Raw genomic sequence first — 22677 nt, 5'->3', positions numbered from 1 at the left:
TTTAAAAATGTTCCATTCCAGAGGGTACCCGGTATGTCAAAACCGGAAGTGTCAATAAAAAGCATTATGAAGCATATGAATATGTCTGGATTTGATTAGAGCTTTTGTCACGCCCTGATCATGTGATAGTCTCAGAGGTCCGTTAAAAGTGCAGAGAGCATCATGAAGAACAAGGAACACACCAGGCAGGTCCGAGATACTGTTGTGAAGAAGTTTAAAGCCGGATTTGGATACAAAAAGATTTCCCAAGCTTTAAACATCCCAAGGAGCACTGTGCAAGCAATAATATTGAAATGGAAGGAGTATCAGACCACTGCAAATCTACCAAGACCTGGCCGTCCCTCTAAACTTTCAGCTCATACAAGGAGAAGACTGATCAGAGATGCACCCAAGAGGCACATGATCACTCTGGATGAACTGCAGAGATCTACAGCTGAGGTGGGAGACTCTGTCCATAGGACAACAATCAGTCGTATATTGCACAAATCTGGCCTTTATGGAAGAGTGGCAAGAAGAAAGACATTTCTTAAAGATATCCATAAAAAGTGTTGTTTAAAGTTTGCCACAAGCCACCTGGGAGACACACCAAACATGTGGAAGAAGGTGCTCTGGTCAGATGAAACCAAAATTGAACTTTTTGTCAACAATGCAAAACGTTATGTTTGGTGTAAAAGCAACACCCTGAACACACCATCCCCACTGTCAAACATGGTGGTGGCAGCATCATGGTTTGGGCCTGCTTTTCTTCAGCAGGGACAGGAAAGATGGTTAAAATTGATGGGAAGATGGATGGAGCCAAATGCAGGACCATTCTGGAAGAAAACCTGATGGAGTCTGCAAAAGACCTGAGACTGGGACCGAGATTTGTCTTCCAACAAGACAATGATCCAAAACATAAAGCAAAATCTACAATGGAATGGTTCAAAAATAAACATATCCAGGTGTTAGAATGGCCAAGTCAAAGTCCAGACCTGAATCCAATCGAGAATCTGTGGAAAGAACTGAAAACTGCTGTTCACAAATGCTCTCCATCCAACCTCACTGAGCTCGAGCTGTTTTGCAAGGAGGAATGGGAAAAAATGTCAGTCTCTCGATGTGCAAAACTGATAGAGACATACCCCAAGCGACATACAGCTGTAATCACAGCAAAAGGTGGCGCTACAAAGTATTAACTTTAAGGGGGCTGAATAATTTTGCACGCCCAATTTTTCAGTTTTTGATTTGTTAAAAAAGTTTGAAATATCCAATAAATGTCGTTCCACTTCATGATTGTGTCCCACTTGTTGTTGATTCTTCACAAAAAAAAATCAGTTTTATATCTTTATGTTTGAAGCCTGAAATGTGGCAAAAGGTCGCAAAGTTCAAGGGGGCCAAATACTTTCGCAAGGCACTGTATATACTGTATTCTATACTATTCTACTGTATCTTAGTCCTTTCCGCTCTGGCATCGCTCGTCCATATGTATAAAGTCTTAATTCATTCCTAAGTAGATTTGGGTATATGTTGTATAATTAGTTAGATATTACTTGTTAGATATTACCGAACTGTCGGAGCTTGAAGCACAAGTATTTTGCTACACCCGCAGTAACATCTGCTAATCAAGGGTATGTGACCAATACATTTGATTTGATTTTTGATTTGAGAGAAAGGCAGGTTGAGGTTGTCAGGATTAGAGTAGTACAGAAGGTGTAATATGCTCAGGCAGTGAAGAGAGTAGTAGAGGAAGATGGGTCCAGGCTGCCGGCCTGGTGTAGGATCAGATAGGGCCAAGTAGTGGAATATTGGTGAGATTTTAATGGCTGTAGGGTTAGTTGGTAGGGAATTATTTTCCCCTTTTCCCAGTTATTTTTCCCTTCCCTTTTTGTGTCACAAAGTGTAATGAATTCACACTCCAGAACAGTAGGCGGAAACACAGGACTAGATAAGATAAATTTATGAATAGGGAGGCTGTGACTGGCCTCACACTCCAGTACAGTAAGTAGGTGGCGTATGCACCTCTTGGTTGCGATCAGCCAATACAAAGTTAAAGAAGGAGAAGAAGAAGAGCACACAGCTCTCAAGCGTTTGTTGCATGGAGCAGCTCACAGAAGAATGACATCGGGAGCCTGTAGGGTAGGTAGGAAAGACGTTTCAACTTATGATATCTACCAGTATATGCTAACTAAGGGAACAATGGGTATGCAAACCAGGTATTGAAAACGTTTAGTCCGAAGTCTTGTTTTAATCTTTGCAAAGCGCAATTCAGTCATCAGGCACTGTTTGAGTAAACAAGGCTTTACCAAAAAATCTTCACAATTAAATTACGCCAAAGTAGGCCTACCTGACAGAATGATATCATTATGATTTTTATCAATCGGGAGGGCATTCTTTTTTTTAGCGAACTCTGCCATCACATTTACACTGTAGGTCTACAGTTGAAGTCAGAAGTTTACATACACCTTAGCCAAATACATTTGAACTCAGTTTTTCACAATTCCTGACATTTAATCCAAGTAAAACAATCCTGTTTTAGGTCAGTTAGGATCACCACTTTATTGTAAGAATGTGAAATGTCAGAATATTAGTAGAGAGAATGATTTATTTCAGCTTTTATTTCTTTCATCACATTCCAAGTGGGTCAGAAGTTAACATATACTCAATTAGTATTTGGTAGCATTGCCTTTAAATTGTTTAACTTAGGTCAAACATTCCAGGTAACCGTCCACAAGCTTCCCACAATAAGTTGGATGAATTTTGGCCCATTCCTCCTGACAGAGCTGGTGTAACTGAGTCAGGTTTGTAGGCCTCCTTGCTTACACACACCTTTTCAGTTCAGCCCACACATTTTCTACAGGATTGAGATCAGAACTTTGTGATGGCCACTCCAATACCTTGACTTTGTTGTCCTCAAGCCATTTTGCCACAACTTTGGAAGTTTGCTTGGGATCATTGTCCATTTGGAAGACCCATTTGCGACCAAGCATTAACTTCCTGACTGATATCTGTTGCTTTGATATATCCACATAATTTTCCATCATCATGATGCCATCTATTTTGTGAAGTGCACCACTCCCTCCTGCTGCAAGCACCTCCACAACATGATGTTGCCACCCCCGTGCTTCGCGGTTGGGATGGTGTTCTTGCAAGCCTCCCCCTTTTTCCTCCAAACGGTTCTATTTTTGTTTCATCAGTCTTTGTCCCCATGTGCAATTGAAAACCGTAGTATGGCTTTTTTATGGCGGTTTTGGAGCAGTGGCATCTTCCTTGCTGAGTGGCCTTTCGGGTTATGTCGATATAGGACTAGTTTTACTGTGGATATAGATACAGACAAAGTGGTCTTCTGGTCAGGCTCCGGAGACGGGGACATCGCGCACCGCTCCCGAGCATACTACTCGCCAATGTCCAGTCTCTTGACAACAAGGGAGATGAAATCCGAGCAAGGGTAGCATTCCAGAGAGACATAAGAGACTGTAACGTTCTTTGCTTCACGGAATCATAGCTCACTCGAGACACGCTGTCGCAGTCGGTATAGCCAGCTGGTTTCTTCACGCATCACGCCGACAGAAACAAGCATCTTTCTGGTTTGAAGAAGGGCGGGGGGGATTCCTTATGATTAACGAGATGTGGTGTGATCATAACAACATACAGGAACTCAAGTCCTTCTGTTCACCTGACTTAGAATTCCTCACAATCAAATGTTGACCTCATTATTACCAAGAGAATTCTCTTTGTTTATAATCACAGCCGCATATATTTCCCCCCAAGCAGACACATCGATGGCCCTGAACGAAATTCATTTGACTCTATGTAAACTGGAAACCACATATCCTGAGGCTGCATTCATTGTAGCTGGGGATTTTAACAAGGCTAATCTGAAAACAAGACTCCCTAAATTCTATCAGCATATTGACCATGACATAATTATATGGAATTTTCCAAGCTGTTTAAAAGCACAGTCAACTTTGTGTATGTTAACGTCTGACCCACTGGAATTGTGATACAGTGAATTATAAGTTAAATAATCTGTCTGTAAACAATTGTTGGAAAAATGACTTGTGTCATGCACAAAGTAGATGTCTGAACCGACTTGCCAAACCTATAGTTTGTGAACAAGAAATTTGTGGACTGGTTGAAAAATGAGGTTTTAATGACTCCAACCTAAGTGTATGTAAACTTCTGACTTCAACTGTACGTTGTACACTAGGCTACAGAAACCCCGCTAGCCAAAAGGTATCTTGCTTGGTGTGAAACTGAATTAAATGGCAACTACACCTCCCCAAATATAGATTTTTAGATTTTTTTCCAGACCCCAAAAATTGTCTCCTGATATGGTAAAAAAAAAATATGAATTACAATTGAGAGTGAATACCTGGAAAAACTATGGAAAAACAATTTTTCACACAGTGCGACTTTCCTTCACTGGACAGAACATTTGGGAACATTATTGTATACCCACTTCTCCAGGCACCACAGACACACACAGACACACAGACAGACAGATGGAAAGAAAGAAAGAAAGAACAGCAAAACCATGTTAGTGAGGTTTCTGTGCCACGGAGTTCTCAAGCGTCCACACCATACGATCTCTGATGTGAATGGAGTAGATGGTGTCCCCTAAATGCCATTTTCACACAGGTAAGGAAGATGAAGAACACTCCACAGAAGAACACCACAGCCATACAGATGCTGCCCAGGCTGTTGAACCAGAAAGCAAACAGGTATATCTTCCTCTGACAGTACTTCTCTCCACCATTTGTGTCATAGTTCGGGGGATATATGGAGTACACCCACTCACTCCCTTAAGATACAGAGAAAAACAAGGAATAATGTCAGACAATAATAGGTACGGTGCATTCAGAAAGTATTCAGACCCCTTGACTCTTTCCACATTTTGTTATGTTACAGCCTTATTCTAAAATTGTTTAAATAAAGCAATTTCCTCATCAATCTACACACAATACTGTAGCACTATTGATCAAATCAAATAACATTTTATTAGTCACATGCACCGAATACAACAGGTGTAGTAGACCTTACAGTGAAATGCTTACTTATGAGCCCCTAACCGACAGTGCAGTTTCAGAAAATATAGATAAGAATAAGAGATAAAAGTAACAAGTTAAAGAGGAGAAGAAAAAATAACAATATATACATAGAGGTGCCGGTACAGAGTCAATGTGCGGGGGCACCAGTTAGTTGAGGTAGTATGTACATGTAGGTAGAGTTAATTAAAGTGACTATGCATAGATGACAACAGAGAGTGGCAGTGGTATTGAAGTTGCAAAGGAAACAGGAAATGGAAGCCAATTGTTACTTACCGTCTTCATGTACTTGATGTGCTGGTAAACAACATGCATGGTAAAGTCTGATTAACTATATATCTTTGTCTGTCGTGACTACATCACAAAGCATTTTGAAACAAATATTGCGTAGTGACAAAGCAAAAACAGGTTTTTAGACATTTCTGGAAATGTATTAAAAAAATAAAAACAGAAATACCTTATTTACATACAGTTGAAGTCAGATGTTTACATACACTTAGGTTGGAGTCATTAAAACTTGTTTTTCGGGACAAATCCCTGAACTAACTTGACCCCGATCGAACATCTCTGGAGAGACCTGAAAATAGCTGTGCAATGACGCTCCCCATCCACCCTGACAGAGCTTGAGAGGATCTGCACAGAAGAATGGGAGAAACTCTACAAATACAGGTGTGCCAAGCTTGAAGCATCATATCCAAGCAGACTCAAGGCTGTAACTGCTGTCAAAAGTGCTTCAACCAAGTACTGAGTAAATGGTCTTAATACTTGTAAATGTGATATTTAAGTTTTTTATTTTTAATAAATTTGCAAAGATTTCTAAAAACCTGTTTTTGCTTTGTCATTATGGGGTGCTGTGTGTAGATTGATGAGGGAAAATAACGATTTAGTCAATTTTAGAATAAGGCTGTAACGTAACATAATGTGGAAATAGTAAAGTAGTCCCCAATGCACTGTATATACAGATTTGGGGAAATAACGTTACTGTTGACTTTGTGACATACTGTGGAGTCTATGTATTGGTAATGACAATGTGAAGTTGGTGGTGCTAGGCTATTCTGCAACTTCCTGTGCTCAAGTGTTCTGGTTGACCGGTTTGTGCACCAGAACTTTCTTGTCTCCCCTAGCCTCTCTACATGGCAAATCCTTTCAGTTAGTCTCCCATTGACATTAATGCATGAATGCAAGTGAAAATTTGACTTAAGTGGAAGATAGGATTTGCCCCTATGTGCCTATTGCCACCTCCTTCTCCCTTCCCTCAATCTCCTTTCCTCATCCCTCTTGCTTACCTGTGATGAACCAGCCGAGGTTGAAGAGTTGGAGGAGGAAGATGCAGGAGGAACACAGTAGGCTCAGGAAGCCAGTCTCCAGTGTGTTATTGAGGTAGGCTAGGAGCAGGGAGGCGATGGACGTCAGCCCGATCACCAGCAGGTAGATGGGGATATAAGGCTGTAAGGGGCAGTCATGTAGGTGCATAGCCCCTAAAGGAAGAAAGTGGAGATTGATTATATACACAGTATGTCAGTTTCTCTCAAAGGGTGGTTTTAGGCATCTTGCAGCATCTTATCCACCATCAATGTCATTCTCGCAGTAAGGAGTATGGAGAGGAAAGGAAATATGATGTACACACCTAATCCCACTGCTGACATTAGACACATCCACAGGATGATATTCAGCACAACTGTAGACAGAGAGATCAAGAGATCACAAACTCGACAACATGCTGAAAACACTGAACACTCGTTTGTTATATGAGAGGTAACTACTGTACCTATTATTGAGATCAGACAGGATGACAGAACGGAAGACCTCTGTGAAGTCTTCATCTTTTGTGAGTCCTTTAAATCTAAAAGGACTAGACACAGGATTGGTCTCTGAACAGTCATTTCAACTTGAAATATTTGATAGATGGTTCGAGGTTCAAAGTTTTATTTACCAAATTGCAGACAGTAAAGACTCCGACGTTTAAATATACTAGTTTCAGTTTTTATTCACTACTATACAATGTGCCACCAATAAATGATGGATAAGATAAAAACCAGCGTAGATATCGGTTCTTACTTGATTAACTTTATGTCAAATGCTGAAATCATAAATGAATGGTTGCCAGATGACGTGGAAATAAACACTGAACCCTCAAATTAGTTTACAGTTTACAGTATTCAATACATAAAATCTGTTTTATTTTGTGAGTATCTCTTACCTGTCTCTTTTGTGAAGGAGTGAATCTGTCAAGATTTTTGCTTTTCCGTTACCGTGTAGCCTCACAGATTGTGCCATAATTAGTCAACTTTGAAACTTCTACCATTGAGGTAGGATGTTTTGAAATGCACCCTCGGGGCAAAGCAGAACCATTGCAACACCCCTTAACCACACTCTACAACACAACTCATACCCTGTCACGTCCTGACCTTTTTATGTCTCTATTTTAGTTTGGTCAGGGCGTGAGTTGGGGTGGGCATTCTATGTTTTGGTTCTGTGTGTTATATTTCTAGGTGTTTGGCCTGGTATGGTTCCCAATCAGAGGCAGCTGTCAATCGTTGTCTCTGATTGAGAACCATACTTAGGCAGCCTGTTTTCATACTATGGGCTGTTTTCCGTTTCAGTGTTTGCACCATATGGGACTGTTTCGGTTTTAATTTATTCTCTTGTTCTTTTGTATTTAGTGTTCAGTTAATTAAAGGAAATATGAACACGTACCACGCTGAGCTTTGGTCTACTCATTCTTCCTCAGACGAACATCGTTACATACCCTGTATAGAGAATTATTCTTAGCAGCCATTTCCTTTGCATTTTCTCTTTTCAAAGGCTAACATTGCAAAAGCCAGAGTTACCAGAGTTACATTAATGAACAGAATGCTAGTTTGTAATATCTTTAAGACAGGATGTTTGAAAATAGTCCTCAAGGCACCACTTGATCGTTGCAACACTTCAAATGAGTGTATCCCAATGATAATGCATAAAGTATGTACTGTATATTTCTCATTGAACTCAATGGGGAAGATGTTGTTTGATTTTATTAGCATACCAATGTGTTGATTTACAGTATATGACAAATAGACTGGATGGTTCAGCAATAAGGCAAGTCAAAAATCCTTTCATCAAAAAAAAATCTCAAAACACCCCAAGAATTCCTCCTGAGATCACTCCTGTCCAGGCAGCCCGTAAACATTGTCAGCTTGTATGACATTTATGTTGCCATACATTCCTCACAGCCTGCCAAGGTACTAACGTCCCCTCACCGCCACAGCCCTCCCATAGTTTGGAGTATTTACAGCACACACTTCCCATAACATCTTCAGCAGCACTCACAGAAAGCAACACTGAAACTATCACCACAGAGATCAAATTGCTGAAAGAGCTTGATAATCCATGCGGACAGTGTCACTGCACTTGCAATGTCCAATATGATAGAGGTAGAGAATGTAAACAGTTTTGTCACAGTATGTTTTGCTCCCGTAGGTCTGATCATAGTTGGGTGGATATGCACTCTAGGTCATCCCATTACCTGTAGACAAAGAGAAAAAAATTATAATACTGAATTATTAATGATGACTTAAGGAGGACCATGCAAGAATGGCTGGCTCCTACAGACATAGGAGCCAGCCATTCTTGCATGGTCCTCCTTAAGTCATCAGAGTATCCTGCCTTGGCACATCACACTGTTAAGACACTGATGCCCTTTGCAACCACATACATCTGTGAGAGTGGATTCTCGCCCCTCACTAGCATGAAAACTAAATACAGGCACAGACTGTGTGTGGAAAATGATTGAAGACAGACTCTCTCCAATACAACCCAACATTGCAGAGTTATGTGCATCCTTTCAAGCACACCCTTCTCATTAACCTGTGGTGAGTTATTCACAATTTTAATAAGGTTTTATATGTAAGATGGTTAAATAAAGAGCAAAATTATTGATTATTATTATATTATTATTTGTGCCCTGGTCCTATAAGAGCTCTACGTCACTTCCCACGAGCCGGGTTGTTACAAAAACTCACACTCATTCTTATGTTTAATAAATGTATCGTATAGTGTGTGTGTGTGGCAGGCTTTCAATGATGGCAAAAAAAACATTTGAGAGTGTACTGACCCTGGTGCTAGAGGGGGTACGCAGCTGGAGGTTGAATGTTTGAAGGGGTACGGGACTATAAAAAGTTTGGTCCTTCTGTAGCACAGTTGGTAGAGCATGGCGCTTGTAACGCCAGGGTAGTGGGTTTGATTCCCAGGACCACCCACACGTAGAATGTATGCACACATGACTGTAAGTCGCTTTGGATAAAAGCGTCTGCTAAATGGCATATATTTTATATTATATTTTAGTTTGGGCTTGTCTATATAACCTGGTTCAAACATTCATGACATTACCCTGAGGAAGGCACAGTGATGCCCGAAACGTTGGTGTTTTACCCAATAAATTATTGGGAGTTCATGTGTATAGAGTGTGCAACTCTCTTTATTTCTTTTTATATATTTATTTAGTTTATTTAGTTTATTTAGTCAGCACCTCAACACTAAATCATGTTCTCTGCGGGTACTCCAGCTCATGCTTTTTATTAGAGTATTTTGATTTGATAACATGTTTTGATGTCAAAGGCCCTGTACAGTGAAAATAAGAACTAATTTGTAATTCTAAAGTGGCTTCTGATTAAATAAAATGTTCACAGGATGATACACTCTCGGTCATCCCATTACCTCTAGTCAAAGAGAAAAAAATGATAATACTGAATTATTAATGATGACTTAAGGAGGACCATGCAAGAATGGCTGGCTCCTATGACTGTAGGAACCAGCCATTCTTGCATATGAACTCTGTATGTAAAAGCGTTACATGATCGCTGCCCATATCATTGCATAGTGCAGAAAATACACGAGAGTTCAAGGGCCTTGCTATAATAACAAAGTTAGCACATTTTCACTGTAGTGTCCAAAACGTCTTTCAAGCTGTCAGGCATTCCCTTGGAGGCAAGAGCCTCTCAGTGGATGCTGCAGTGTACCCAAGTGGTGTCGGGAGAAACTGCTTGCACGCACGTTACCACTCCACTATGTCTCCCATCATGGCTTTTGCACCATCAGTACAGATACCAACATGATCAGCAGCTACATTTGGCTTCATACATACCGTTAGTGCAATTCCCACGAGAGAGTGACGGTTAATGTGATTGGATGTTACTTACTGTCTTTGTCTAGGATACCTGTATTTGACATTGTGTTGTTATTTCGCTGAACACTAGCTTCTTATGGCTGGGGGCAGTATTGAGTAGCTTGGATGAATAAGGTGCCCAGAGGTGCCCAGAGTAAACTGCCTGCTAGTCAGTCCCAGTTGCTAATATATGCATATTATTATTATATTTGGATGGACAACACTCTGAAGTTTCTAAAACTGTTTGAATGATATCTGTGACTATAATAGAACTCATATGGCAGGCAAAACCCTGAGAAAAAATCTGAGGTTGGTTTTCAACTCATTCCCAATTGAAGATACAGTGAGATATTGGTCATGTTGCACTTCCTAAGGCTTCCACTAGATGTCAACAGTCTTTAGAACCTTGTTTGATGCTTCTACTGTGAAGTGGGGTCGAACAAGTCAGAGGTCTGCCAGAGAGCCACGAGCTGGCCATGCTCGTTCACGTGAGAGCAAGCTCTGTTCCATTGCATTTCTACAGACAAAGGAATTCTCCGGTTGGAACATTATTGAAGATTTATGTTAAAAACATCCTAAAGATTTATTCTATACTTCGTTTGACATGTTATTACGGACTAACATAACTTTTTGACTTTTAGTCTGCTCCTAGTGAACGCGCTTCGTGAGTTTGGATTTGTTTACCAAACGCGCTAACAAAAGGAGCTATTTGGACATAAATGATGGACATTATCGAACAAATCAAGCATTTATTGTGGAACTGGGATTCCTGGGAGTGCATTCTGATGAAGATCATCAAAGGTATGTGAATATTTATAATGTTATTTCTGACTTCTGTTTACTGCACAATATGGCAGATATCTTTTTTGGCTTGTTTGGGCTCTGAGCGCCGTACTCAGATTATTGCATGGTTTGCTTTTTCCGTAAAGCTTTTTTGAAATCTGACACAGCGGTTGCATTAATAAAGACCATACACGAGAACACTACACAATACAAAACAACAAATGTGAAAACCGAAACAGTCCTATCTGGTGCAATGACACAAAGACAGAAGACAACCACCCACAAAGTACCCACAGAATATGGCTGCCTAAATATGGTTCCCAATCAGAGACAAAGATAGACAGCTGCCTCTAATTGAGAACCAATCTAGGCAACCATAGACCTACAAACTACCTAGAAAGGATACAGCCCCATCAACATACAAAAAACCCTAGACCAAACTAAACACACAAATCCCCCATGTCACACCCTGACCTAACCAAAATAATAAAGAAAACAAAGATAACTATGGCGTGACAATATGGTAGACCATTCTTGAGGGGAAGGGGAGGCACACGTAGCAGGGCATTGTGGTCTGTGAGCTTGTGTATTAGTCTGTGTAGTCTCATTTTTTTTTTTTTTTTTTTACCTTTATTTAACCAGGCAAGTCAGTTAAGAACATATTCTTATTTTCAATGACGGCCTGGGAACAGTGGGTTAACTGCCTGTTCAGGGGCAGAACGACAGATTTGTACCTTGTCAGCTCAGGAGTTTGAACTCGCAACCTTATGGTTACAAGTCCAACGCTCTAACCACTAGGCTACGCTGCCACCCCTTTATGATCCATGTTGTTAGCTTCTAATTTTCCGAGTAAATAACTCACGGACTTCCCAAAGGGTCGATACAGCTGTATTCAGTCAAAGACATAGCTTTCCCCTGTGGTGGTATTCATACCCCACTTTGGGTGGAGTCTCCTCCTTTATCACTCCTCCTTATGCATCGTTCTTGCTTAGCAGGGAACTAAGTGGTTTGAGCCTTCAACGGTTTCTCCCCTTATCAGTACTGTCACATGCGATTGTTTTCCCTGCGCTCAGCCCCTCCCAAGCTTCATTATGGCCCCCCTCATGTCTCTTTTGTAACTAATCAAATCAGATCAAATGTTATTGCTCAAATACACATGATTAGCAGATGTTAATGCGAGTGTAGCGAAATGCTTGTGCTTCTAGTTCCGACAATGCAGTCATATCTAACAAGTAATCTAACCATTTCACAAAAACAAAGGAATGAGTAACAATATGTACATATAAATATATGGATGAGCGATGGCCGAACGGCATAGGCAAGATGCAGTAGATGGTATATATATATGTGTGTGTATACAGTATGTGTGTATATACAGTGTATATATATAGTGTATATATATAATATACAGTGTATATATATGAGTATATATATATATGAGATGAGTAATGTAGGGTATGTAAACATTATATTAAACATTATATTAAGTGGCATTGTTTAAAGTGACTAGTGATATATTTATTACATCCAATTTTTTATTATTAAAGTGGCTAGAGATTTGAGTCAGTATGTTGGCAGCAGCCACTCAATGTTAATGATCGCTTTTTAACAGTCTGATGGCCTTGAGATAGAAGCTGTTTTTCAGTCTCTGTACTGACCTCGCCCTCTGGATGATAGCGGGGTGAACAGGCAGTGACTCAGGTGGTTGTTGTCCTTGATGATCTTTTAAGCCTTCCGGTGACATCGGGCGGTGTAGGTGTCCTGGAGGGAAGGTAGTTTGCGTTGATGCGTTGTGCAGACCACACTACCTCACTACCCTCTGGAGACCTCACTACCCTCTGGAGAGCCTTATGGTTGTGGGTGTAGCAGTTGCCGTACCAGGCGGTAATAAAAGTTTGTGAGTGTTTTTGGTGACAAGCCAAATTTCTTCAGCCTCCTGAGGTTGAAGTGGCACTGTCTGTGTGGGTAGACCATTTCAATTTGTCCGTGATGTGTACGCCGAGGAATTTAAAAGTTCCACCTTCCCACTACTGTCCTGTTGATGTGGATAAGGGGGTGCTCACTCTGCTGTTTCCTGAAGTCCACGTCATCTCCTTTGTTTTGTTAACGTTGAGTTTGAAGTTATTTTCCTGACACCACACTCAGAGGGCCCTCACCTCCTCCCTGTAGGCTGTCCCATTGTGGGGCCCCAGTGTTGAGGATCCACGGGGTGGAGATGTTGTTTCCTACCCTCACCACCTGGGGGCGTCCCGTCAGAAAGTCCAGGACCCAGTTGCACAGGGTGGGGTCGAGACCCAGGGTCTCGAGCTTAATGATGAATTTGGAGGGTACTATGGTGTAAAATGCTGAGCGGTAGCCAAAGAACAGTATTCTTACATAGGTATTCCTCTTGTCCAGATGGGTTAGGGCAGTGGGTTAGGGAAAATGTGATTATAATAATTGTATATTTAAACCCAGTGATTTTGAAAGGCTTCTAACTGTCTTGGTAATTTGAACGGCGTTTGATTTAGCATGGACTTTGCACTTTTGGGATTATTCAATTGATTCCCTTGTACAAGGCAACTCAATCAGTGCAGCTCAAGTATTTGAAAGGAGTTTACGTATTTTAAGCCAGGTTGGGGACACCAAAATATTATGTGTCAAATAAGACAGCTCATATAGGCCTTGTGCAGCTCATACTAATTAAAGCACTGTTTTTGTCAAATCATACAGATAAGTAGTATCCTGTGATGTTATCGGTGAATAGGGCATTTTGAAAACATTGAATGAAAGAAAATAGCTGTACAAAGAGTTCAAATGGAGTAACATTTAAACTGAACAAGGTTTGTCTGGGATTCTCAAGTCACTGAATCTTTCAGTTTCATTTTGATTTCAGGGGTTGTAAGGCTCCCAGTCCAACACATAACAGTAAGCCTGATATGTTTGTTAGTCAATGATTACGTAGAGCTATCCATAGAGATATATAATGTATGAACAATATACCTTAGGCATGAAAATGCAACTGTTACCCAGAAGGTAAGAACTGGTAATAATGTGGCTCTGATAGACCTGTATCACTGACTAATTGTGATACAAAAAACAGTTTTGTTCTGCAGATTAAACTGAATCACTGATACAATCATATACCTACACCAGACTAGGATCATAACATGAAACACAGGCACATTATTCACAATTTGAATATTTTCTTTAATACATTTAATAACGTATAAATAGCTTAAAATTGAACTAATGAGAATGAATGCAACAACGTTTCTCATACAGAAACACAGTAATATATAATAACAGTTAAAACCAATAATTCGTTATTCAATCCTCTACTGCCCTCTACTCTCCCTTCCTCCTCCTCCTGTCTTGTACTGTTGTCTCCTCTCCTCTCATCCTCTCCCTCATGATATGTTGTCATCAGGGTCCCTCTTGCCCAGTATAGAGGCACAGACAAGCATACAGCATCCCCCCAGCAGCAGAAGGCCCAGCACAATGTAGGCTAGAGTGGTGGTCCAGAAGGCAAACAGGTACAGGGTCTTGTTGCAGTAGGGGTCCTCAGTCAGTGTCTGGTTGAAATTGGGCTGATAGATGGAGTAGATCCACACGTTACCTAGAGAGAGAGAGAGAGAGTGAGAGAGAGAGAGAGAGAGAGAGAGAGAGAGAGAGCGAGAGAGCAAGAGTGCAAGAGAGGGAGAGAGGGCGAGAAAGAGAAAGAGAGAGGCCTTTGGTATGAAGTTGAAAAGACGGTCAGTTTGTCAAGTAAATGTTTCCTAACAGAATGTAAAACTCACAAGTCTGTTATTTTCACTAGTTTTTCACTGTCACAGCTTGAGATACTGTAACGTTGTATTTTTGGTGGGAATCAGTTAGTTCTTGGAAGAGGTTAAAAGTGTGCTGGAACGCTTCCTCCTCTCTCTCACACACACACACACACACACACACACACACACACACACACACACACACACACACACACACACACAGTGTTCTTTCTCTATCCTACCACACCGTCTTTCTCTCTCCCACGGTCTCTCAGACTCACCGCTGATGAACCAACAGAAGAGGAAGAGGGAGGTCAGGGTGCTCCAGGTGGTGCAGAGGTGGTTCAGGAGGTTGGGGGCCATGTCATCTGAGTCCTGGGCACATGGTAGGCAGGAGAGCAGGGCATTACCACCAGGTAAATGGGGATGTAGTGCTGCCGGGGGCAGTCATACAGGTACACTGCACCTATAAAGTAATACATAGGGGTAGGAGAGTTTGGGATAGTCAGTTGCAGCAAGAGGGGGTTGCAAAGTGTACAACAATGGTAAGGAAGGTGTATTATAAAAGTATTACTTCAGCTACTCACCTATGGTGATCTGAGCGATAGGAATGACACACGCAAGTAGTTTTGAGATACCTGGGGGAGAGAGAAGATAGAGGTTCAGATTTTTGCCCTAAACCCAATCTACATATTTTAGCTACATTTATCCCTTTGACTTAAAGTGGTAATCTGCAGCTACTACATACATTTTTGGACCTATATATTAATGATATGTACCCATTGATTATTAAATAATATAACTTAGAAATGTCTCATGAGCTGAGTTCAACTGTCATCCTCAGAACCCAAAATATAAGCTTGTTTGAATTTTACTCCAATGTTTGTATATGAAGTAAATGTAAATCGATAGCATGGATGGTCAGTCCTTGCATCCATAGCCATGTCTATTAATTATGCGATAGTGGTTACATTTCTGCAGCCCCATCCCTCAGCTGTTTACCAAGAGCTATGTTATTGTTTCAACTGCGGAAGGGCGCTTTAAGTGGAAGTTAGGATTCGACCCTAAATGATTCAATTGATCTGAGCAACTCTTAAGTGATGCAATGGAACGTATTTCATTCCACCTGATATGGTTGGTTTGGAAGGGTGACGCATGTGTTGCAGCAGATTTCCCCTCTCCATCTTGTGCGACACAGTCAGGCCTACAGAGGGCGATAAAGAGCCATGACACAAACATGACATAGGACGCTGTATTAATTCAGTGGTGTGCAAAGCTTGGAACATTGGAGATAGAAATGTAATGTATAGCTCTCACAATTCTCAAATAGCCACAACAGAGATAATAGATAAGAGATTGATTAGTAATGATTTCAGTTGTAAACATACACTGCAGTCCAAAAGTTTGGGGTAACTTAGAAATGTCCTTGTTTTTGAAAGAAAAGCACAATTTTGTCCATTAAAATAACATCAACTTGAGCAGAAATACAGTGTAGACATTGTTAATCTTGTAAATTACTATTGTAGCTGGAAACAAGCGATTTTTAATGGAATATCTACATAGGCACACAGAGGCCCATTATCAGCAACCATCACTCCCGTGCTCCAATGGCACGTTGTGTTAGCTAATCCAAGTTTATCATTTTAAAAGGCTAATTGATCATTAGAAAACCCTTTTGAAATTATGTTAGCACAGCTGACAACTTTTGTGCTGATTAAAGAAGCAATGCAACTGGCCTTTAGACTAGTAGAGTATCTGGAGCGTCAGCATTTGTGGGTTCGATTACCATCTCAAAATGTTCAGAAACAAAGAACTTTCTTCCGAAAGTCGTTGGTCTTTTCTTGTTCTGAGAAATTGTCAAGAAACTGAAGAGCTCGTACAACGCTGTGTACTACTCCCTTCACAGAACAGCGCAAACGGACTCTAACCAGAATAGAAAGAGGAGTGGGAGGCCCCGGTACACAACTGAGCAAGAGGACAAGTACATTAGAGTGTCTAGTTTGAGAAACAGACGCCTCACAAGTCCTTAACTGGCAGCTTCAATAATATAGTGCCCGCAAAACACCAGCGTCAACAGTGAAGAGGCGACTCAGGAATGCTGACCTTCTAGGCAGAGTTGCAAATAAAAAGCCATATCTCAGACTGGCAAATAAAAATAAAAGATTAAGATGGGCAAAAGAATAACAGACACTGGACAGAGGACCTCTTGCACCCAAAGTATACATGCAGTACAAGTCAAAAGTTTGGACACACCTACTCATTCAAGGGTTTTCTCTATTTTTACTATTCAGTCTCTCGATGTGCAAAACTGATAGAGACATACCCCAAGCGACTTACAGCTGTAATCGCAGCAAAAGGTGGCGCTACAAAGTATTAACTTAAGGGGCTGAATAATTTTGCACGGCCAATTTTTCAGTTTTTGATTTGTTGAAAAATTTGAAATATCCAATAAATGTCGTTCCACTTCATGATTGTGTCCCACTTGTTGTTGATTCTTCACAAAAAAAATACAGTTTTATATATTTATGTTTGAAGCCTGAAATGTGGCAAAAGGTCGCAAAGTTCAAGGGGGCCGAATACTTTCGCAAGGCACTGTACCTATAATAATGTCCAATATGATGGTGGTAGAGGCCACAAAGAGGTATAGAGGATTTCTGTCATCAGTCATCTTCATGAAATGTAATCAATGTACACAGTTTGAGAGATCTTGTGTAGTTTTGTGCAGTGTCGAGTTAAGGCTAAGTTAGCTAAAAGTTTGGTCCAAATCAGACTACATTTATAGAATATTATATGAATACTATAAATTAAAATGGGCAATTTGGCAATCAATTAGCTTCTCAGAGATCAAATTATTTTTCAACAAAATAATGTTGCAGAAATCCTAATCTTATCTGTTTCTAACTACAGAAATGATTTCAGAACAATCTGAGATGGTGCTTGCTGAAATTACAGTTTCAGTACATTCCTTCCTTCCTTCCTTCCTTCCTTCCTTCCTTCCTTCCTTCCTTCCTTCCTTCCTTCCTTCCTTCCTTCCGTGAAGTAATCACTGAGCTGATAATGTTGGATTGTTGGAAGCAATACAGAAACAGATCAGTGATTACCTCAAAGAAAGGAGGGAGGAAAGGAGGGAGGAAAGGAGGGAGGAAAGGAAGCATTTAAAAAATATTCAAACCAGGCAACATGTATCGTAATTTGATGTCTCGTACCAATAATGAGCCAGATGATGATCATGAACGAAAATAGTTTCGACAAATATTGGCACACAACACGGTCCTTGCAGCAGGAGAAGAATACAGAGAGGAGACCGAAAGATCCAGAAATGATCATGTGGATAGGGATGACACGTTTCACTGGGCAGTCATCAGTGTACACAGCACCTATGTGGAGAAGTAGAGGAGTTTTGTCGATGAAAGATGATGCGGTGTGATAACGATATGTTTTTCTTACTAGCTACTTACCCAAGACAATGAAGGTCACACAAACTGCAACCCATAAGACCAGCTTGCAAACTGCAGAATTAGACAACACAAAATGTTTTTGTTGTTGTTTCATGCCCTATCTATGGTTGCATAGCATGATGATATAACATCTTTACATTTTAGAAACCTTTATAAATGTATACATTTATAATCGTGTACATTTATTAACAGACATGTGTCATTGTTTCCCTACCCTTCAGTTATCATCAACAGCGCAGCCATACCATGACTAACTGTTCTCTAGAGGGGTGCAATATGTATATTAAGAGTTATGATGTCATGTTACATGGGTCACATTCCAGACGGACTACATTTCATCAACCAATGGTTGCGTGCCACGTCATCGACTGCACAGTTGGGCATCAGTTTTGCCGGTATGTTAAACACCTATTTTTTGAGGCTTCTGTAATGCCGTCAAGATTGTAACGTGGCTAATACTTTATAAAGGAAGTAGCTCAGGTACGCACCTTGGATACATCTGCCCATGGTGCGTGACACAGATTGGTGGGATTGACCTGAATGGCGGATGAGACAAAATGTAAAATGTACTTTTTCATGAAGACAAGAAGTGATAACACTGTAGTCGTTATGTGTCCCTTCTGCACTTTGGCAGTATCTTATCTTTACTCCCACTTCAGTCAGTTTCTAGGCTCCCCACCGTCACACTCCCCACAGTCACATAGGCTAACTAAATATATCTATTGTTGACACAATGCTACAATTGAACCATCATTACTTAACTGTTCACTGCTGGTTGGCTAACGCATATAGATCAGAGTTATCCTCGTCTAGGAGAGAGAGAATAGAAGTGCAGAAATCCTGTGAGTTAATACATTTCCTACCTGTTGTAGCTGTAGAACTTGCGTTCTCTTAAGTGGTCAGACACTTACGCTGCTGAACACCAAATCAACTATGAATGCAGAAGTGAAAAGGGAATTGGAACGTCGCTAAAAATGGAACTACGGTGACCTTACTAACAGTATGAATCTAAAGGTAGTACTTTCAGTTGAATGAATGATAAGAAACTCCACATTCTCCGGACTTTATCACTACTGCATCTTGTGGGTGGCAGCAGATTTGACATCTTAATCCTGCATCTTAATTCAAACACAAACACTATATTGATTTAAAGTTGCAGTTGTATTCAGCAGTGGCATTGCCTGTCACATATAAATATATATATATATTTTTTTAATTATTCCGTTAATAAAGCTGCATGGTCTCTTTTTTGCTTTCTTGAGTAAGGGATCTCAGCTTAGCTCAGTGCTTTCTGTGGTGGTGGGGAAGCCAGGTTGGTAATGTTCTCTAGTTGCAACGTGATTGGCTCAGTGTTCTGTCACTCATGGGGACACTACTGTACGTCACGGCAAAAAGCTATGGGGAGAGCTGGAAAATTCAAGCGCCTTGGATGCTGCCATAGAGTTACATTAGAAATGCCCATCCAAGAAGGCTCAAGGTCATTGGCCAGAGATAAAATTATGTCAAATCACATTATATCTACCGTAGCTTTGATTGGACTGATCATGTCAACATCATACTTTCAAAATCTTAGCTAGCAAGCTGGACATCAGTCATCATCATGAATCACGTTGACAATCGACTGGCAAATCCTTTCAATTCTTGTCATAATGAAGCAAAATTATGGATAAAATGTATCGGTGCTCATCGGCCATTGGACATAAACATTACACAACAAGTTGGAAATCGCAAATTCAACAAAGAGTTGTTTGGAAGGAATTAGTGGGTAACTATAAGCGTTGCAAAGCAATCACTAGCCTGCTACTCAGTGGAGTGGGACGGTGGTCCAAGTCTGGGTTTAAAGGTCTCTTTTCCAAGCTTAAAAGGATACACATTCAACACCATAGGCCAGAAAAAGTGGAATATATTGGCCATGCTGTCAATCCAGCATGACTTCTGCCACATTCAAAACAACTGGAAACTCGGAACTGGGAAATTTCAGACTTCAGTGAGTTCAAGACAACTGAGAATGGTCATTCAACTCAGAATTCCAAGTCGGGAGCTCTAGCCTCTTTCTAGAGCTTCGACCTGAAGATCACTGACATCATGATTCAACATTGTTTTTTTCTGAGTTCCCAGTTGTCTTGAAAGCACCATAAATCCAGAGATGGCCAGGCTTTGGTGACAAAGTCTGATGACTGCCGCGCCACCCTCCTGTTCAAGTGAGCACACTGCTGACAAACATTATGTAATATGCCAGGGAGATATGTATACTGTAGCTAAGAAAGTAATACTAAGTCTTTGTTGTGTAGTAAGCTGTTAGTAGCCCATGTGCCTCACCCTAATAATTTGGTCCCTTTCCCTTTATTCATAGCTTAGCCTACTGTTCTGACTTGGTGGTGCACATGTAGCCTATAGCCTGTTTTAGAGAAATGTCATCTTCGAATATTGTAGGAGCTTTCATTGCCTGCTTACAGTGGCTTGAGAAAGTATTCACCCCCCTTGGCATTTTTCCTATTTTGTTGCCTTACAACCTGGAATTAAAATAGATTTTTGGGGGGTTTGTATCATTTGATTTACACAACATGTCTACCACTGAAGATGCAACATGTGTTTTATTGTGAAACAAACAAGAAATCAGACAAAAAAAAACAGAAAACATGAGCGTGCGTAACTATTCACCCCCTCAAAGTCAATACTCTGTAGAGACACCTTTTTCAGCAATTACAGCTGCAAGTCTCTGGGTTGTCTCTATAAAAGCTTGGCACATCTAGCCACTGGGATTTTTGCCCATTCTTCAAGGCAAAACTGCTTCAAGTTGGATGGGTTCCGCTGGTGTAAAGCAATCTTTAAGTCATATACACATTCTCAATTGGATTGAGGTCTGGGCTTTGACTAGGCCATTCCAAGACATTTAAATGTTTACCCTTAAACCACTTAAGTGTTTCTTTAGCAGTCTGCTTAGAGTCGTTGTCCTGCTGGAAGGGAAACCTCTGTCCCAGACATCAAATCTCTGGAAGACTGAAACAGGTTTCCCTCAAGAATTTCCCTGTATTTAGCACCATCCATCATTCCTTCAATTGGGGCAGCAGGTACTATAGTGGTTGGTGTTGGACTAGTAACCGAAAGGTTTCAAGATCGAATCCCTGAGCAGACAAGGTAAAAATCTGTTGTTCTGCCCATGAACAAGGCAGTTAACCCATTGTTCCTAGGCTGTCAATGAAAATAAGAACATGTTCTTAACTGACTTGTCTAGTAAAATACAAAAATCCTGACCAGTTTCCCAGTCCCTGCTGATGAAAAACATCCCCACAGCATGATGCTGCCACCACCAAGCTTCATTGTGGGGATGGTTTCTTGGCGTGATGAGAGGTGTTGGGTTTGCACCAGACATAGTGTTTTCCTTGATGGCCAGAAAGCTCAATTTTAGTCTCATCTGACCAGAGTACCTTCTTCCATATGTTTGGGGAGTCTCCCACATGCCTTTTGGCAAACACCAAACGTGTTTGCTTATTTCTTTCTTTAAGCAAATGCTTTTTTTCTGGCCACTCTTCTCTAAAGCCCAGCTCTGTGGAGTGTATGGCTTAAAGTGGTCCTATGGACAGATAATCCAATCTCCAATGTGGAGCATTACAGCTCCTTCAGGCTGATCTTTGGTCTCTTTGTTGCTTCTCTGATTAATTCCCTCCTTGCCTGGTCTGTGAGTTTTGGTGGGCGGCCCTCTCTTGGCAGGTTTGTTGTGGTGCCATATTATTTCAATTTTTGAATAATGGATTTAATGGTGCTCTGCGGGATGTTCAAAGTTTCTGATATTTTTTTATAACCCAACCCTGATCTGTACTTCTCCACAACTTTGTCCCTGACCTGTTTGGAGAGCTCCTTGGCCTTCTTGGTGCCGCTTCTTTGGTGGTGCCCCTTGCTTAGTGGTGTTGCAGGCTCTGGGGTCTTTCAGAACAGGTGTATATATATTGAGATCATGTGAAAGATTATGTGACACTTAAATGAAGTCCACCTGTGTGCAATCTAACTAATTGTGGGACTTCTGAAGATTATTGGTTGCACCAGATCTTATTTCGGGCTTCATAGCGAAGGGGTTGAATACATATGCACAGACCACTTTTCCGTTTTAACAACAAGTTATTTTTGTCATTTCACTTCATATTTTGTGTATGTCCATTACATGCAATCCAAATAAAAATCTATTTAAATTACAGGTTATAACGCAACAAAATAGGAAAAACACCAAGGGGGATGAATACTTTTGCAAGGCACTGTATACACCCCCTTTATATATCCTATGGTTCTGACTTGGTGAACAGGGAGAATACTGTAAGAACGGCCCATGTTCTGAATTCTGTAACTATACATGTCAAAAGTGCTGAACACATAATTATATTGACTAAATCCATCCTAGCTCGCTCATTAATGTCTAATCGAAATTACAGATTGCCTCCTATCTGCTCGTCATCTCCTTATGCCATAGTTTGTACATCTCATTTGTCAGTAGAAACCACATTTGTTTAAGCAAGTCAGCCATATCAGAT

General features: G+C 40.7%; 1 protein-coding gene and 2 long non-coding RNA genes across 3 annotated transcripts; all 3 read right to left on the bottom strand.

Annotated features, from left to right (window-relative positions):
* Positions 1-3576: 3576 nt before the first annotated feature.
* LOC118392635 (transmembrane protein 272-like) lies at positions 3577-7356 on the bottom strand. The gene is made up of 5 exons (XM_035784675.2): positions 7222-7356; positions 6790-6873; positions 6649-6699; positions 6308-6499; positions 3577-4777 (listed from the first exon to the last, which is right to left on the bottom strand). Exons 2-5 carry the CDS (start codon positions 6842-6844, stop codon positions 4542-4544), a joined length of 534 nt encoding a protein of 177 aa, XP_035640568.1. The 5' UTR covers positions 6845-6873; positions 7222-7356; the 3' UTR covers positions 3577-4541.
* A 6765-nt stretch (positions 7357-14121) lies between these two features.
* On the bottom strand, positions 14122-16355 carry LOC127906893 (uncharacterized). The gene is made up of 4 exons (XR_008063046.1): positions 15823-16355; positions 15284-15334; positions 14978-15162; positions 14122-14545 (listed from the first exon to the last, which is right to left on the bottom strand). It is a non-coding gene; the product is annotated as an uncharacterized LOC127906893 (long non-coding RNA).
* A 647-nt stretch (positions 16356-17002) lies between these two features.
* LOC127906892 (uncharacterized) lies at positions 17003-19754 on the bottom strand. Its single transcript, XR_008063045.1, has 3 exons — positions 18643-19754; positions 18155-18205; positions 17003-18073 (listed from the first exon to the last, which is right to left on the bottom strand). It is a non-coding gene; the product is annotated as an uncharacterized LOC127906892 (long non-coding RNA).
* Positions 19755-22677: the final 2923 nt, after the last annotated feature.

Source organism: Oncorhynchus keta, chromosome 13 (genome assembly GCF_023373465.1).
Source record: "Oncorhynchus keta strain PuntledgeMale-10-30-2019 chromosome 13, Oket_V2, whole genome shotgun sequence".
Taxonomy (NCBI): domain Eukaryota; kingdom Metazoa; phylum Chordata; class Actinopteri; order Salmoniformes; family Salmonidae; genus Oncorhynchus; species Oncorhynchus keta.
Note: the sequence above shows the minus strand (reverse complement) of the source record. Positions and strands in the feature narration are given on the sequence as shown.

Coding starts and splice junctions, on each gene's coding strand:
- LOC118392635 (XM_035784675.2), bottom strand. CDS start 6,844: ATGAAGACTTCACAGAGGTCTTCCGTTCTGTCATCCTGTCTGATCTCA. Junction 6,500..6,648: donor AATGTCAGCAGTGGGATTAG/GTGTGTACATCA, acceptor TTCTTCCTTTAG/GGGCTATGCACCTACATGAC. Junction 4,778..6,307: donor CCTCGGCTGGTTCATCACAG/GTAAGCAAGAGG, acceptor CTGTATCTTAAG/GGAGTGAGTGGGTGTACTCC.